This window comes from Lissotriton helveticus, chromosome 9 (assembly GCF_964261635.1).
Source record: "Lissotriton helveticus chromosome 9, aLisHel1.1, whole genome shotgun sequence".
NCBI lineage: Eukaryota > Metazoa > Chordata > Amphibia > Caudata > Salamandridae > Lissotriton > Lissotriton helveticus.
The window spans coordinates 462,334,727-462,353,288 of NC_136070.1; the positions used below are offsets into that span (position 1 = coordinate 462,334,727).

At 45.5% G+C, this 18,562-nt stretch overlaps 1 protein-coding gene across 1 annotated transcript in view; it reads left to right on the plus strand.

Moving 5' to 3' along the window:
• ADSS1 (adenylosuccinate synthase 1) overlaps positions 1-18,562 on the plus strand; it is a 475,994-nt gene that overhangs the window by 286,704 nt on the left and 170,728 nt on the right. Inside the window, exons 6-7 of the mRNA XM_078660279.1 lie at positions 17,176-17,283; positions 17,439-17,520. Coding sequence (XP_078516405.1) covers positions 17,176-17,283; positions 17,439-17,520 — 190 coding nt within the window. The remainder of the gene's footprint in view (positions 1-17,175; positions 17,284-17,438; positions 17,521-18,562) is intronic.

The following is an 18,562-nucleotide window of genomic DNA, read 5'->3' on the forward strand; positions in this document are numbered from 1 at the left end:
GTATTCAGAGATAACCCATGATTTTCTTGTTCCTGCCATTTTCTAATTGCTTTTAAACTTAAATCCCCCTCCTTACTCTCCGCTAAGCAGCGCTTCCATTCCCCGGGTTTCCTTAACCTTGGATCCGCGAAAAGGTCATTAGTTAATTAGGTAGGTTGACTAATCTGTGTAGAGTCCATTTGCCCCAAAATTTTATAAATCATATTTATTTATTTATTTATTTGTGGGTTTTTATAGCGCTATGAATAAACTCCCGAAGGAGTATCTCCGCGCTTATGGTGCTTAGAGTAGAAAGCTTAGAAACGTCCCACATGAGATGTATTTTATGACCAGAGACCTAATAAAGCCGACGGATGAGTTTTTAACATACGCCAAACAGGAAAGTTTTCAGACATTTCCTAAATTCAAGATGATTCCTACATAATTTTAGAGAGGGCGGGAGGGAATTCCAAAAACTAGGACCTATCACAGATAGAGCCCTACCTCCTTGCCTAGTTTTTGTGATTCTAGGAATGTTTAACAAAAACTGTTCACTGGACCTGAGGGAGCGAATAGGAGCATATGGAACAAATTTTGTAGCCAAATACTCTGGTCCCAAATCATTAAGGCCTTTATGGATAATACAGCCGATTTTAAATTTCACTCGTTGCCGTATAGGCAACCAGTGAAGTTTCTGCAGTAAAGGTCTAGAAGGAGACCTAGGAGGTGCATTAAGCACCAACCTCGCAGCTGTATTCTGCACCACCTGTAGGCGGTTCAGAACCTCTTCGTTAGCTCCTGCCAGGAGGCCATTGCAGTAATCCAGACGGCTGATAATCAGAGCCTGAACCAGGGTTCTCCTGTAAGAGTCAGGGAGGAAAGGAAAAATCCTCCGAAGGAGACCTATTACGTGAAAACATGTTCCCACAGTAATGGAGACATGATGTATCATAGTCAACTCTGGTTCCAATCTGACTCCTAGATTCTTTATCACTGCTTTGGGCTCAGGAACTGGGCCTATGTCGAGCGGCCACCAGTCAGGGGACCATTGGACCTTTGCATCACCAAAAAGCATAACCTCCGTTTTTCCAACGTTGCATTGGAGGAAATTGGAGGACATCCACTTTGCAACTGCCTTCATTCCCTCGGAGAAAGAAAGTATTATCTCCGGTGTAAGATGTTTAAAAGGGAAGAGCAGCTGCGTATCATCAGCATATGACACTGGATGGAAACCGTAAGCTCTGGTTACATCTGCCAAGGGGGCCACATAGGAGTTAAATAGGGTCGGGCTCAGGCATGACCCCTGTGGAACCCCCTTGGTGATGTTAACCTCCTCCGACCGATATTATAAGAATCTATCAAGAGAAAATTCCCATGAAATAGACGTGCCAATTCTGTCAGGGTTATCCACGATCCATTCCTTAAAAAATCCATTAATGTAATAAACCCTGCCCGCCCCCAGTTTTCAACTATCTCCGGCCCTATTTTAATCCCTATGAACGAAAATACACTAATCAAAGGAGTTGTTAAGTTAAAGAGGGGAAGAGAATATCTTTTAAGCATGGCACCGCGTTTTTTTAAAAAACAGGTCAGTGTCTTATAGCGAACACATTTGGGCGATTTAAGTACCTGAAGGGGGGAGGGTATCTGAATTTCAAGACAAATTAAATCGAAAAAGACATTTATAAATAGATTCTGGTTGTGAGTTTGTTTTTGAATCTTAACAGATACTGTGCAATATATGCATTATAGTAATCCCTAAGATTTGGTAGGGAAAGGCCTCCTTGATCCGAGTTCTCATAAAGAGTCCCCATTGCGATTCGAAGTGTTTTTTTTGCCCAAACGAAAGCTGAGAACAAAGATTCTACCTTAGAGAAAAAAGCGCCGGGCAAAAAACAAGAGATGGTGAAGGACCAAAAATTAAATAAGGGAATGATGGACATTTTTATGAGCCCGACCCGGCCAAAAATGGATAATGGCATTGAATTCCACCGTGCGAGCATTGTACGAACTTTTTGAAGAAGGGGATCAAAATTTAGTATGTATAGATCTTTAACTGAAGCGGAGAAAAAGACCCCTAGATATCTTTTAGGTTTATTATTAATACAGCTACTTATATCAGGATGAAGTTCTGGGTCTATACCCCCAGATACTAGAATTTCCGTTTTCTTTTTATTGATCCGATAACCCCCCAAAACATCGAATTGTTCAAAAATCAGAAGAGCCTGTACTTGAGATTGCATGTCGGATTTGATTAACAACATGATATCATCAGCATATAACTTAATCTTGGCCATAGAAGTGACGGGAGGAAGAATATTTACACAATTCCGAATTGCTACTGCCAATGGTTCAATGAAAAATGCAAAAAGAACCGGTGACAATGGGCATCCTTGCCTCGTGCCCCGCTTAACTAACACTGATCCCACCGTGACTGTATTTATAATGACATTGGCTTTGGCACCCGTATAAAGGTTCCGAATTAAATTTATAATTTTTTCTGGGATCCCGAAAGACTGCAAAATAATAAAAAGTGGGGCCCAAACCACCAAATCAAAAGCTTTTTCCGCATCTAATAACAGAATGAATGCAGGAATCCCCAGTGTCTCCAAATATTCTAAGGCCTCAATCAAATAATGTGTATTAGTTATCAGTTGTCGACCTGCAATGAACCCATTTTGATCAGGATGGATGAGATCTGTTGATATAGAGTTAAAACGCGTTGATAGTAGTTTTGTTGTAATTTTATAATCGGAATTTAGTAATGTGATAGGTCTATACGAATTCGGATCTTTAGCTTCTTTCCCCTTCTTCAAAAAGCTCACCACGGTTCCTTCCCGAAAGGAGTCTGGAATTGGACCGCCATCCAACATAGAATTTAGTAATTGCAAAAAGAGATCGGAAAAAGCACTAAAAAAACCTTTAAAAACTCGGCAGGTAGCCCATCAGGGCCACAAGCCTTGCCCTTTGGAAGGTATTTCACCACCAGCTCTATCTCTTTCATGGCAAATGGACTCACCATTATCCGTTGTTCTGTTTGGGAAAGAGTAGGTAGTGCATATTTTTCAAAAAAATCAGTTAACTTTTGATGGTCTATATTGTGTTGCCTACTGTAAATATTAATATAGTGGGAGAGCATTATCTTCCCTATCTCAGCCGACTCTGATGTTTCAATATGAAACACTGGGCAATTTAAACAACGGATCAAATTTGCGGCGGCTTGTTCTCTAGCCTGCCAAACTACTTTCCTCGTAAATTTTTTGCGATTGCCTACGAAAAATCTCCTCACTCTGAGCAAAAAAGTTTGCGCTAAGTTCCCGCTTGGCTTCATTTAATTGATTTTGAATACTTCCAGAGGGGTTCTGCTGCCTTAAGACAGTTAGAACCTGTATTTTTTGTTGCAACGAGTTCTTAATGGACCTAGCGGCGGACAGTTCCGCTGCATCTTTCCCTATAACTATGCCGCGAATAAAGGCCTTCAAAGAATCCCAGACGATATTGAGGGGAGCCGTTTCAATATTGCGGGCGATAACATCTTTAATCTCTAATTTTAATGATGCTACCCACGTTTCATCAAACAAATATGTTTTGTTAACCCCTTCCATGCTCATGACGGAACGGTTCTGTCATGAGCGTCGGTTGGCCTGTGCTCATGACGGAACTGTTCCGTCATGGTTCCATAAGCCCAATGGAACGTTCAGCACAGCGCAGGAATTTGCGCCACGCTGAAGCGGTTAAACACCCATCGTTTGGGAGTTCTCATGTTTTCCCCCAGAGCAGACTCCATGACTAGCATTGCGTGGTCAGAGAATCCATTATGCAGAGTTCTCTGATGACAAAAATTAAGTTGTCTAGAAACAAGAAAAAAATCAATAAGGGAGGAGGACTTTAATCTCCCCGACCAGCAAGTATACTCCTTTTTTCAATGGGTTTTGCGTATGCCATGGGTCGCAGAGATCAAGAGTTGCCATGTTATTGAAAATGGACTTCAATGATTTGGGTTTAAGCTGCTTTTTTAAATAGGTAGTGGAATCCAACTTTGAATTCATAAGAATATTGAAATCACCTCCAATAACAATATCCCCTCCCACCATCAGTAAAGATTGAAACAGGTCCTTGTAGATTCCGGAATTATCATCTACTGGGGCATAGAAACTAACAAAGGTCTTTGTCTATTTTGGATTTTACATGTAGCCCAGCACCAACGTCCCGAGCCACCCTCTTCTCTTTGTATAATTTCGGCATGTATGTTCTTATTTAGGAAAAGCGCAACCCCCCGCTGAGACTCAGTAAACGAGGAAAAGCCTTGATATGAATCCCATGATTTAAACATTGAGAATTCTTCGATTTTTGTAGCCGGAATATGTGTCTCCTGTAACATTATTACAGCGGGTTTTTCAGTCTTGATCCACATTTCTATAGCTCGCATTTTTTTCTTATTATTTAAGCCATTAACATTAAAAGAGATTATTTTCAGACCCATTCTAGTAGACATTCAGAATCATGTAAACTTTGGCATGAACATTGCACGTTCTCTGTCTATCCACACTTTCATTTGTCTCCTGCAAAAACGGCCAGAAAGCCCCTCAGCCAAGAAAAAAAAAATAGCTAACCAGAAATAACACCAAGGACTTAATTTTTTCCATTCCTTTTTTGAACCCCCCCACCCGTGCCCCCACCGACCCCATTCTCCACACCACCCGTGGACCCTACTCCTGCTTCCCTACCCCACGCTAGCCACAGAGCCCTATCCCCTAACATTGGGGTGTCGTGTTATTACACCCCTTGCCCCCCGGACCCCTTGCCCCTCACCCCTCCTCCCCCCCAAACTTCAAAAGACACATCTTGAGCATTTCAGATTGAAAGAGTTTAAATAGCTTAACCATATCTAGCCCTTCTAACCATGAGAAATCTCCCTAAGGAACTCCTGCGCTTCATCAACACCTGACAAGATATAAAATGTGCCCTTAACCAAAACTTTTAATTTAGACTGCTGGGCAATCATGGCTTGGGCTCCCTTGGCTTTAAACAAATGGAGAATTTTAACGAACTCCTTCCTTCAGCAAGCTGCAGCGGCGGACATATCGGAAAAGATTCGACATTTAATAGTTTCATTTACTGCGAATTGTCTCTGTTGAATAGCCTTGGATAGGATTGTTTCTTTTATCCGGACATCTGAAAAATTCAACAGAATTGTGCGAGGGAGTGTGGAATTGGGGAACGGCTGGGCCGGACCCGATGAGCTCTAATGATCGTTAAGTTCCCCTTAAATTCTGGGATCACTTTCTGCTGTAAAAAAGAAGTGACCCAGTAAACCATATTGGATCCCTCTATTCCTTCCCGGAACCCCCACTATTCGGAGATTAGATCTTCTATTGTAATTTTCCAGATCGTCCAGTTTTATACCCAATGCCCTTGTGGTCTTAAACATAACTTTAACATCTTTCTTGGCCTCTGTCATTTGATCCTCCAGGTTAGAAATTCTGCTCTCAGCCTCTTGCAAACAGGCGGGGAAGGTAGAAACGAAATCTTCAATTTTGTCCAATTGCTGATGTATTGAAGCCAGTTCAGCTTTTTGAAACCTTTTCATCTCCCTCACCTCGTCTAAAATTAAATTCAGCATATCTTTGACTGACATCTGCAATTCGCCCACAGTCTCGGTGTCCATATCAAGAATAGGGCTGAATGGGTCCACTGAATCCACAGATCTGAGGTCAACTTGTAACACTGCGACATTCGCCAATTCACCCCCTCTTTTACCTACATGTACAGGGCTTTTTTTGCCTTGAGGTGAAGTGGTGGCGGACATTGTATTGGCCGCCACATTTAGCGCCGGATCCAGGTTCCCTGATAACACCATGAAAGCCGATGCTCCTGGAGAGTGGCTTGGTTCCGAGAGAGCGGCAGGCTGAGCCGTGCTACTAGCAGAAATCATAGTTGGCTTGTTCTCGAACAAAGGAAATTGCTTTGAAACTTTAAGCACACCTGGCGTTTTAACCTTTTTTGCTTCCTTCAAACCATCTTGAGTGGATTGTCCAGTCAGAGCCACCCCCAAACCAATCTTCATTTTCCCTGTCTCCCCCGGCCCCAAATTATCTCCTGGGCTAGTTTGGGCAGGTAGATCTGTGAGGGACCCCTCCAACTCATCTGAGCTCTCAGAAGAATGTATAGAGACCTCCTCCTTGCAATCATCTTTATCCGCTTATTTAGCGGCATCTGCTGCCTCTTTGGCCTGCTGACGGCGGGCCTTCGCCTTGATTCGTGCATTCAAAAGTTTGCCCATATTCTGCTCAACAGTGGTGAAGATTACTATAAATTTGGTGAGCCTCTGAGCAAAAAAAATAGGAGAAGCAGAGCATTCTGGATATTGAAGTCCTGAGTACCAAAAATGCTAGAAGCTTACTGATTCCATCCGACAAAGGCGCAATGCTAGAGACCGTATATCCGAATGTATAACAATATGAACACGTTTTTAACGGGAGAGTTCTTTCCCCTCCCGCACTTGTACCCAAACTCTGAGCCTGCCGCTGCGCACGTTTGATTCTGTGCGTTAATGTATATTCTTGAAAAGGACTCATCCGCCGCCACCAACACTGGGGAGTCGTTTAATGTAAGGAGCGCCTTTATGGCATTATCTAGGAGTTTTATCACCTCTGGCCACTGCAGCAAAGTATCACGCAGTCGCCAGGTGAACGATAGTCATTCCGATGGGGGGAGTTTGAGCAAAAGGGTCAGCGACGCATGATCAGAGTGAGAGTGTGGCTCGATGTCTGAGGTTAGCGCATGGGAGAGTAGGGAGCGTGACACAATAAAGTAATCAATCCTAGCATATGTTTTGTGCGTGTGCGAATAGAAGGTGTAGTCTTGATCATTAGGGTGCATGTGATGCCATATATCTACTAATCTCAGATCTTGCAGCCATTTCTGCCCACTAGTGTAAGGGCCCCAGTCACCCCGTGACGGTGCGCAGAGCAATCTAACAGATTATTGAATTCTAAATTAAGGTCACCGCCCAGTAGGCATCAAGCTCCATCACCGCCTGCCTCAAGAATATCTCCTGACCCTCATTGGGCACATAGATAGAGCCAAGGTTGTAGTTATGATTGTCAATCGGAATCGCAAGAGCCAAAAACCCACCCTTGATTTCTGCGAGCTTTGCCCTCTCTTTGCCCCTAAAAGAGTGCAAGAAGAGAATAGCCATGCCTGCTGCTTTGGTAGAATGCAAGGAGAAGTACTGTTGGGGGAATGCCCGCGGCCTAAGTCGGTGAGTGTCTTTCGTCAGGAGGTGGGTTTCTTGTATTAGGCAGATTTGTGCTGCAGTGTTCTAGATAGGACTGGACAGCCCACCTTTTAAATCAGGCCAGTTAGACCCTTCACATTCAGAGAAAGGATTTTAATCTCTTTTATAGCGCCCGTAGTGTCCTAAAGGATCTTGGTGTGCAAATTGGTAGACCCCTGCCTGCTCCCAGCTAGAGACCCCATGAATCCAGTGCTCTCCCATCGCAGATGGCCACTGATACAGCTAGAGCAGTAAAGAGCCATGACCCAGGAGAAAAAACAAAGTTGACAAAGGAAGAATAAAAAACCCCAACAAAGAAACCCCTACAACAAAGTCTCAAGGAACAGAAGTCCAACATCGTGGAGTACGAGTGATCCGAGAGCTGAACCCCAGCTCCTGATGGGGAAAGGGAGATGTTAAGGGTGCTCATGGCCAGTGTCTATCCGCGCCCCTGGACAGACCAGGCGTCCATGAATGATATGTGTAGATTTGGGCTCGCAAAATGAGCGTGTTACCTTGTATTACTCTGAATGTCCATCCCCCGATGCTCCCCTTGGGAGGGACTCCAAGACTGCCTGATGCTCTTTTGTGATGGTGGCTAAGTCTGGTTTCAGTGAACTATGAGTGACCCAGATCTGTGTCCAACCGTGGCCGTTTCTCCTGTTCCTGGTTGGCTTACTTGGTGGTGTCCCCCCTGCTGTAGTATCTGCAATGCCCAGAAGCTTGCTGGCCTCCGCAACTGAGCGAGGCTGGCGAAGTTTGCCGTTATGTGAGAGAAACAGTCAAAATGGGTGACTCCACGAAAAAGCCACCCCAATGGATCGTAGATGTGCGGTGATGGGTCGAAACGCTGTCTTTTTCAACAGAGTTGGGTCGGCCAGATCCTGGTAAAAAGTGGGTTTCCGATCTCTACGTTTGAAGGTGGAAGTCACTCTGTCTGAACGCAAGATCCGTTCCTTCAGCTGATAGTTGAGACTGCCGGACTGCCCTGTGCGCCCCTCATACCAGGTTGCTGGAGGGGGAGGGCTGCGTGGAAGAGGCGCGTTGTGGATGAGACTCTTGCGGGGGAGAAAGGACCGGACGACAGAACAGCGCACTGGATGTATGTGACGCCCCTTGGGTCGGAGCGGGCTTGGTCCCCCCCACACGTCCCGGGGCAGCGCTGGGAGCTGGAGTTTGAAGCTTCATGAGTGCTACTCATCCCAATTATACATTGACAATAAATCATATGTGCCCAGGAATCTCTGCTGGGGAATTATTGCAACGTACTTTATGAGTGTGGAGTGGAACAACGCCGCCAAAGTCGCATTTTCTACCTCCGGAACTTTAATAATTGGATGAAGAGTATTCTCATTGGAGAGTCTATTGAAAAGGTGTGACAGAGGAAAAGAAGAGATATCACAGCTATGGGGGAGATTGACTTTGGGCTCCCCCCTTTGACTATCACCTACCCAGCCGGACTTCGGGCTAACGCACCCGCGTCTCTCCTGACCTTACCTTCCCCCTCCCCCTTCCCCCAACCCTCCCCCTCTCCGCTCCTACTCTTTCCAGCTTCTGTCCTCTGCCCTAACATGCCCTTGCCCTTTGTCCCCACCCTGTTTTTTCTGTGAACCTCTTCCCTCGCCACTTGAGACTGATCTATTTTGTCTGATGCCCGATGGAGCTACCTGGTTTAGTTATAGGGGAGATGGGCCATGGATTCCCTCTTTGGTCGTCACCTACACAGTCGGTCTTTAGACAGACTTCCTTTCGTCTCTACGGTTGTCTCTTTCCTTATCCTCACTCTCTCTCCTCTCCTCCCCTACCCCCCACTACTTTCTCTCTCCTCTCTCTCCTCCCCTAATGTATTGCTGACTGTTTTATTTAATGTTTACTTGTTGTTCTTTTTCTAGTATATTGTTGAACCACATTGTTGCACTTCCTTTCGTCTCTCCTGTCGTCTTCCCCCGCATCCTCCCTCCATTTATGTCTCTCCTTCCCTCCTCTCTCAATGTATTGAGACCGAACTATTTTGTCTGATGCCCGATGGAGCTACCTGGTTTAGCTATAGGGGAGATGGGCCGTGGATTCCATCCTTGGTCGTCACCTACCCAGTCGGTCTTTAGACAGACTTCCTTTCGTCTCTACGGTTTTCTCTTCCCTTATCCTCACTTTCCCTCCTCCCCTACGCCCCACTGCTTTCTCTCTCTTTTCTCTCCTCCCCTAATTGTATTGCTGATTGTTTGATTTACTGTTTCCTTGTTGATCTTCTTCTAGTATATTGTTGAGCCACATTGTTGCACTTCCTCTCGTCTCTCCTATCGTCTCCTACCGCATCCTCCCTCTATTTATGTCTCTCCCTCCCTCCTCTCTCAATGTTTTGAGACTGAACTATTTTGTCTGATGCCCGATGGAGCGACTTAGTTTAGCTATAGGGGAGATGGGCCGTGGATTCCCTCCTTGGTCGTCACCTACCCAGTCGGTCTTTAGGCAGACTTCTTTTCGTCTCTCCTTATTGTCTCTTCCCTAGCTCCTATCCCCTTTCCCGTGAATCTCTCCCCTCGCCTGCTACTCTGCCTACCCCCTGTCCTTTGTGCTCTTTGACTAAGCACTCCTTCTCCCCTTGTTGGGGAAAGATCCAATATTTATACTCTGGAGTCTCAGCGAACCCGCTGAGTGAGTCCACTACGCCAAGGGAGCCACTCACACTTGAGGTATGGTATGGCACCCCTTGCCAAAGCCTTCCCTCTCCCCTTTATGGGGAAGGATCAAGTATGTAGGCCTTGGAGTCTCAGAGACCCCTCTGAGAGAGTCCACTGCGTAAAGGGAACCTCTCGCAATAGAGATAGGGAAGGGATACCACTTTCCCTGGGATCACAGCTTACTGGACTTTGGACGTTGCCTTGACTCGTCTACCGGTTTGTCTCCCCGTCACCTTTCCCCTACTCTACCCATGCTGTGTCTCTCACCCTCCTCTCCTCTTTCCCACCTTCATTATCTGTATACTTCCCCTACTCCAACCCCCTCCCCTGAATCTCTTACCCTGCCTTCTTTTCCCCTTACGTATTTGTGCTTATTGTTTATCTCGACCTTACAAGTAACTATGTTGCCATGCTCTAAGAACTGTGTAACCTTTGTAACGATGTAACCTGTAACTATGATCTGATGCTCATGTAAAGCGCTCTGATACCTCTGGGTCTAGCCAGCGCTATATAAAACTTTTTAAATAAATAAATTAAATAAATAAATAAATAAATAAAGTTGAGGATGCAGGTTAGAATATCTGCTGGGGGAGTCCAGCGGCCCTCCGGGACCCCACTCTGTGTGTACAGTCTAACTGAATAGAGAACCCCTCCGACTCGCCGAGAAGTGTGCGAAACATGTCCACCACCATAGCTGCAATATCGGAGTCCTCAACTCCTGATGCAATGCCACAGATGCAAATATTATTGCGGCGGGACCTGTTTTCCAGGTCTTCTGTGTGCACCTGAAGGTCCAGATTTTGATCTCGCAAGCTGATGACCTCCTGTTGGAGGCTCTCAAGCTCCTCTGCGGTGTTCGACTCATGGTTCTCCAGAGAACTGACCCTCTCTCCCAGGGAGTCCATGTCTCGCTGCACCTCTCTCAGGTCCAGAGATAGTTCCCTCTTCATGGTGGAGAGGTCCTCTTGTAGGGAGGAGAAGTGGAACTCCAAGAAGGAGTGACTAACTGGTTCCTCCGTGTCCCCCCCTTCGCCACCGTCGGATCCCCTTGGGTGGGTGGGTTCTCAGACTGGGGCATCCTCAGGAGCATGTCCTTGACCAATCTGTCCTTCTTCAATCTGCCTGCTGCCATGATTGGGAATCACCTCTATGACCCACCTCACCTCCCTCTGTCTGCATTAGGTACACTCCGCAGGATTCCCTTAACAGCAATGGGCAAAACCGTTACAACCCTGGCTCACATACATCCGAGTCGGAAGGGGAGGATCGCTGTGTGCTAGGCCATGAGCTCTTTCCACCACCCCACCTAGTTTCCAGACTGGTGGCTTAACATGCAGGGTATGATGGGACCTCAGGTGTCTAAGATCAGGCGCAGCCCCGGCGCAATCCTACTGGGGGCGATAGACCTTCGCCGCCAGGACTCAGGAGGGTGACCTGAAGTTTCAACGCCAGCCCCTCCGGCGTGGTCATCAAGGTGCAATCATGCTCTAGCTTACACAAGCTGGGGCCCCTCTAGATCTTGGCACATTGTCAGCAGCTAGCTGATCCTACTTGGCAAGCTTACTGTGTTTCTTTGCAGACTCAGTTCTGCCACTCTGGAGGGGGCCCTCCCCCACCCTCAGTCAGGAGGCCTGGTCTGTATCTGGACCGGGAACTGGACCTCGTCCTCTGCTCGGTCACCTCCTGGTCACAGTGCTGAGGCTCACTCTGGTGGAGGAGGGGCAGCTGGGCGTCCAGTAGCTAGCAAGCAGGGGCACTCACAGGCAACCACAAACTTCACCCTAACCGGGCAGTCTCCGCTGTGCTCGAGGCACACACTCTGCAGCAGCCCTCTAGGGCCGCGGCGCTTGCCACTCCAGCCGACTGGCGTGCTCCAAAGGGCTCCCCAGTCCCACACTCCGTACAAGCAAGGGGCGAGCTGCTTTCAATACTCCGAAGCAGGAGCAGGATGAGAGGCCAGTCTGCGCCAACTGCCGATGCAGCAGACCTCCCCTGCAGACCTCGCCTTGGAGCCCGGGCCGGTCTCTGCCCCAGAGCTGTGTGGGTCACCACAGGGGCTGCGGGTGGAAAAAAGGAGACAGTAGCTTCTCCAGACCCCTCCAGGTAGACCTGTGGCTGTGCCCCGATCAGCCTGGGGCCTCCAAGCTTCCTTCCTGCAATCTCCAGCTGCCGTTATTGCCGTGCACCACTTGCACAGGACTGGGACCACTGCAACACCTCCCGGTATTGGGGGGGTGAGCGGGGGGCCATCCCAAGGGAGTCTCCTCTCCGCCTCGATTCCCTCAGGGCCGTCACTCAGGCTCACTCACAGGATCCCAGCTCGCCATGTCAAGTCGCAAGGGCTGCACGGGCGCAGCCTCTCTACCGCGGCAAGTCACTCTCCCATCTTGAAGTGGTGCGTGAGTCCGGAGCTCCGGGAATGTTCATCCGGAGGGGACACCTTACTTCGCCTGTCCCTCCTGGGAGGAATTATGCTGCTGGGCCCCTCTAGGCGCTGTTCAATCGCCCATTCCAGTCCGGCGGGAGCGGAGAGACGGTAGAACGCATCATACCGCCCCGCCATCTTGGCCATGCCCCATCAACTTTAACATTTTTAAAGTGATGGCCGATCATTCACGTGTTATTCTTCCTACAGTTTGTATTCCAGTGCATTTTTACACAGAATTTCTACATCTACAAAAATACAGAGAAATGCATTTATGGGAAAACATATGTAACCAAACTAAACATCACTTGAGATGTGGTCAAATGAAATAACACACAAAGGTGATGGGAGGAATGCTTGCAGATAATCTAAACAACTGGCAATCGCTCTGGGTAGCATTTCAACCCTTGTTTTTCACCCACTGTGCAAATCAGTACTAATTCTGTTCCTCATGGGTACATCCTAAACTGCCAGGCGAGACCCTGTGTGCAAGTTGTGCCACAGGATCAAAGCTATACCTCACTCATGAGGCCTAACATGGATGAAACCGGTATGGGGTGGCTTGTGTTCTCTTCTGGAAGTCCCCAATGTGTAAAATTAAATGTATCTGTCATCGGCCAATATTTTGGATCGGCTTTTCGCGGTGATATTTACAGCGATCAATCGGTTATTTTGCTAGTGAAAGCTATTAGATCTTGAAAATACAGCTGGTGTAAACAAGTTGCTGTATTTTTTGCTGCATAACACATAACCTTCAACTAGTTTAGTGGCTAATGTATATTCCACTTACTGTTTTGCGGATTGGATTAATTAACAGTTTTTGCCATATATTTTACTCTATTTATTGCATATGTGTTAGAGGTGCTGGCACGTGTAAATGTATTTTTGAGCATATGCTTGCTAGCCGAGGCTGCAATAGTTCTTACTACACCAATGTGCTTAAGCGTGATGTTTCAACAGTTTGCGCCAGTGCATTATTTACCAGAGGTGAAGCACAAACCTCAAAATGTTGATATAGGATTGTTTTCCTACTCAAAACCTGTCTAGTGGTGGAAAGTAGACCTAAAGTAACACAGAGTAAAGCTATGCATAGCTTTGCGGTATTTACATCACGGGCTGCCCAATGAGTGATATGTGGGTGTTCCCATGCAACCACCCAAGAAATTTGAAGCAAAACCCTATCTACATCTGCAGACAGGGCTTTGCACCAAATATAAATGCCACCGTGAAGCAGGCACGACATTTGAGAAAAGTTGTATTTTCTCAAAATGTTTCTTACTTTGCTTGTATGCTGTACTGCACAGCACACGAACTCAGAAAAGTTTGGAATTATTTTTAAGCATAACTGTGTGTACTGGAAGGGTCCCCTTGAAGTTTAAAACTATGCTACACATCATACACTCACCATTGCACTATATTGCAAGAGTATATATGATGAATGGCAGCCTATAGTGCACCAGAGCATGGGAAGGGAGCAAGATATGGTGCTGTCCTTCTCTCTCCCTATCAGGCAATGCAGTGCAGCAACTTTGGTTGACTGCGCTGCATAGCTGCATAGTAACAGCTACTTAATTCAGACAATAGGAAGTAGAGATAAGAAAGAGAGTGGGAGAAAGGGGAGCATGTGAGATGGAAAGGAGGAGAATAAGAGAGAGAGAAACTGTTTTGTTATTTGGGACATGGTATATTTAAAGACCAATATTTGTAGGAGAATGACCCAAGATCATAGAACAAGAGTGACCAAGGGAGCAAACATAGAATAAAGAGTGACCAAGGGAGCAAACGAGAAAGATTGTGACTCCTCGTACTACTGTTCATTGAGTGTTTATATAATACTAGAAGGGGCAACATATGATTTTAAGCACATTAATTTTGAAGCAGCTATGAGCAATTAGTCAAAGTCCAAGTTTTAGGGTTGACCATCTACCATGTTAGACCACTATACCACTGAGGAATGCTGCGAGTAAGAATCATAGAAGTGGTAGGCATCATCTTGCAGTGTTAATGGTCTACTCTCTAGCAATTCATTAATCCAGCAATATTCTTGAGGAAGCGGGACTTCAAATGGCATCCCCAGCGCAAAGAAAACTGATTTAAGAAAGCCAGTGAGTTGTTTGAGCTACTGCAAGGCGAACAGGAGAAAATGGTTTAGAGTTTGCAGCCTGTGTCCGAGCAAGAGTAACAGAGAAGCAAATCTGTCATATTTTGTTAGCGAATACTAAAGTAACACAGATAGCAGGGAAGTATTGGAGGTTGTATTGTGAGGAAAAAGTCAGAATGCACCAATTAGGTTTTCTTTTTCCTTTTTATGTGGTTGCTCTGTTTCAGTTCACAGAAGCTAAGGGCCGTATGTAGGTAGCCCAATTGCGATCGCAATTTGGGCAGTGTGCTATGTAGCACACAAACACCCACACGCAAAATAAGGAATCGCAAAATTTGCGATTTTGCGCATGCATTTAAGGAATCCAAATTGCGATTCCTTAAATGCAATGTAGGTAGCACCCAAGTGGTGCAAATTTATGCTTAACGAATCGCAAATTACCACCAACTTCAGGTTGGTGGTAATTCGCGATTTCTGTGAAAAATTCACTTTTTTGCATTTTTCAAAGTGCCATGTGGCCCACATACATGCCCTTAGCGCATGTATGTGTGCTACATGTGCACACATGTTAATTTCAGGGGTGCAAAAGGGTGTCCTATTAAAAGCCTTGCAACCTTGAAATTGCATTCTCAATTTGCGATTCTCTAATTGAGAATCGCAAATTGAGAATGTCTTCCCATTCATTCCTATGGGCCTTCTAGCCCATAGGAATGAATGGGAAGGTATTCCTTATTTGCGAATCTCAATTTGCGATTTGCAAATAAAGAATAGGTGGGATTCGCAAAATATTTAGCTAATCCTACCTACATTGCTTTTTGCGATTCTCTAATTGTGATTCCCTAAAAATAGCAATTTGAGAATCGCAAAACATATATTGACTTTAGTTGCCCTGTCTCTTTCTCTACTGGAGAATCTTTTGGGTATAAGCATAGTGAGGGCTCCAGGTTCTGTCACAGGTGCTATAAAGAGTGAACATGTTTCAGTCTCTCCTCCCACTCCCTGTACTGCCCTCCTCCATCTGAAATGTCTTGAGGCCTTATGTAGGTAACCTAGAGGCAATCCCACCCAAGGAAGGTGTCTCTCTTCACCTCCCTTTCATCAGGGAGGAGAATGGCCTCATGTAATTTCCTGGTAAGGTTTGGCTCATGCAGAAATGCACAGAGAAGCTCTATTTTCACTCACTTCATAGGGAGACTCTTTACCTCTCAAACGTGTGGAAGGCGAATACCAGGCATGGAAAGAGACACCATATGGGCACCAACATACAGGTTAGGGTGTCAGTCCATTTTTCCACCACTCCTGCCTCTGAAGACTACATAGGGGCTAGTGATGAGTTTGGCGGTCTGATGGACCACCAAGCCTGCAGTGGTGGTCCGACTGCTGCATTACGAGTTGGGCAATTTGACAACCATAGGACTGCTGTTACCAGCAGGGATTCGTGATCCCAGGCAGTCTTGCAATGGTCTGAGGCCTGCAATATGCAATATTATGAGTTTCCTCATCGCCACAGTTTTCATGGCGGTAACCCTGCCATGAAAAGTTTGGTGGTAAGTAAACTAAGGGGCCCCTCCAGGGCCCTCCTGTTGCCTCAGCACCAGGAGATGCATGCCAGGGGGCACATGTTGTGCTCCCCTATAAGAATGCACCCCCAGTACCTGCATGGCATGCACTTAGCAGTCCATGCCATGCAGTAACATGCTGTGGCGCTCCCACTGCGTTGCTTAGATATGCGCTCATATCTGCAGTGGCTTAGATATGAGTCTTTGAAAGGCACTGTTGTGGGACCACTGTCACTGAACCACTGACCTGTATTCTAATCGTAATATGGCGGGTGGTTAGGCTATGGGGTTAGGGGTCTTGGACAGAGCGCTGGCGTGGGGGCCAGCTCCAAGACCGCCAAACTCATAATCAGGCCCACTGTCTGGAAGCAGTGATTCAGACCCTGGCGAGATCCAATGAACCATTGCATTATCTTGATGCCTGGGGGAATTGTGTGAAATTGGTTTGTCCATTGATTGTATCCAAAAAGTGTGTGTGTTTGGGTTTTGTAAGCCAGGGAAGTTTGTCTGTGAGGCTGGGAAATTGTAGCACCTGCTGACCCTTGGAGATCTGCCTTAATTAAGAAATCTGACAACATCTGAGAAGATATAAGAATATGTTATGACAGGGAGACATGATCAGATAAACAAATAAATAAGTGCATGTTTCTCCCCAACAACTGATATTATCTGCAGTCTCAAAATAAAGACCATACACTATATTTATAAACTTTTTGTTCGTATAACAAATAGTTTTTTTGTATAAATGCTTAAGTAGGTCAACAGAGCAAAAACTTAAAGTAAAATATTTATTAAACACATAAGTTTAACATATACATAGCATGTATTAAGAGGTAGAACCGTAATAATTAGGGGTAGATTGACAGTATTACTAGGGTCAACTGCTTTGCAAAGCGGCTCAGCGAGTTGAGTGCCCACTGCTGGCTTCTTGCATGGACCTTATGTACAACTTCTCTCTATTGAGTTTGAATTCTGGCTGCGCCTACTCACACTTTCTTATATCAAAATGTAATACATTGCGTACTATTACACTGAGTTAGTAACGCCTGATGTTTACAGGATTAAGAAACACAGAAAGGATATGGTTATGAGAAATAGTTCATGTTGCTAGTCCTTTTTATTGCTTGATGTATACACTTTTGTTTCTTCAGTATTGGAACTACAAGGAAGGGAATTGGACCAACATATTCATCAAAAGCATCACGAACAGGTCTTCGTGTGTGTGACCTCCTAGCTGATTTCAATGAGTTTTCGCAAAGGTAAATTTCAACACTTTTCACAAGCAAGTTTTTTTAATTGAAAACCTTAACTAGCTGTTAACTTAGCTATAAATTTCTTTATCTTAAATGTATTCAAAGTGGTTTAACAAAGTTATTGCTTTTTCATCACCATATGTATTCTGATGTCGTCATAGGTTTAAGAATTTAGCGCTCCAGTACCAGTCCATGTTCCCAAGTTTGGTCGTTGACGTAGAAGGGGAACTAAAAAAATTAAAGGTACCTCTTTTCATTATTATAAAACAGTATACATTGATGTTATTTGATGAACTACTGTCACTTTATTTTGCAATTTCTCATTAGGCTTCAGCAGGAAGGTTGATTTCCATGGGTAACAACTACAGATGAGGGACAGTATCTGTAGTTATGGACTAAATTCTGAGCAATTTGATAGACTTTTTTGCACGCCACCAATTTAATAAATGTGCAACCTAAGTGATTTACCCATGGACGGAAGGTGTGAAGGGGCATGTGTAGTGGCATAGCTAGGCAGTGAGGGGCAGGTGAGGCCAGTGCTAACTCTTCTGCCCCGCCCCTCCCCCCCACTATTGCAGCAGTGACAGCCTCAGCCATCAAACACAGAAACTGCCCTCATAGCCTATGACCAGCAATATTGTCCCTGTTTACATTTCATGTTTTACTTACTCTTGCTTTTTCCTGGATGGTGTCTTAATTTTTTTTTTTTTATGCAACATATTATTCATGCACAGCACATGCCTTGAAATGAGTTGCTTCTTGGTATCTGTGCGAGTTGACGTTCTTCTGGGTGGGTGTTTATAATGGGCCAAAATTAAGAGCTGGGGAGTTCAGGCCGAAGACAGTCCAATTTTCACAGTACCTGTTAATTGTCCCAAAGGTATAGGAAAACATGTTCATCCAATCCTTGGCATCTCTGCAGAGCACAGAGACCAATTGTCAGGTACACCAATTTTAATTGTGATGCCATACGAAAGTGTGAGAATGAGATACACAACATTCAAAATGTTGGTGGGGGAAAGTTAAAGACAATGCAGTGTTTAGACATGAGTGGATGCATTGTGTGTGTGGTGAAGTGAAGTAAAGTAAGTATGTGCTGGAGAGAGTGAAATGAGGGTGCTGAAAAGGAAAGACACATGATGTGAGATATGCAGATGTAGTGTTTCAGAGGAGATAAAGTTCGTGGGTGTCTAACCGAAAGACTTCAGAAGAGAGTGGTGTGAAGAGGAGAACGGGAATAGTTGAGACATGCCAAAGACCACCACCCCTGCCACAAGCCATAGTA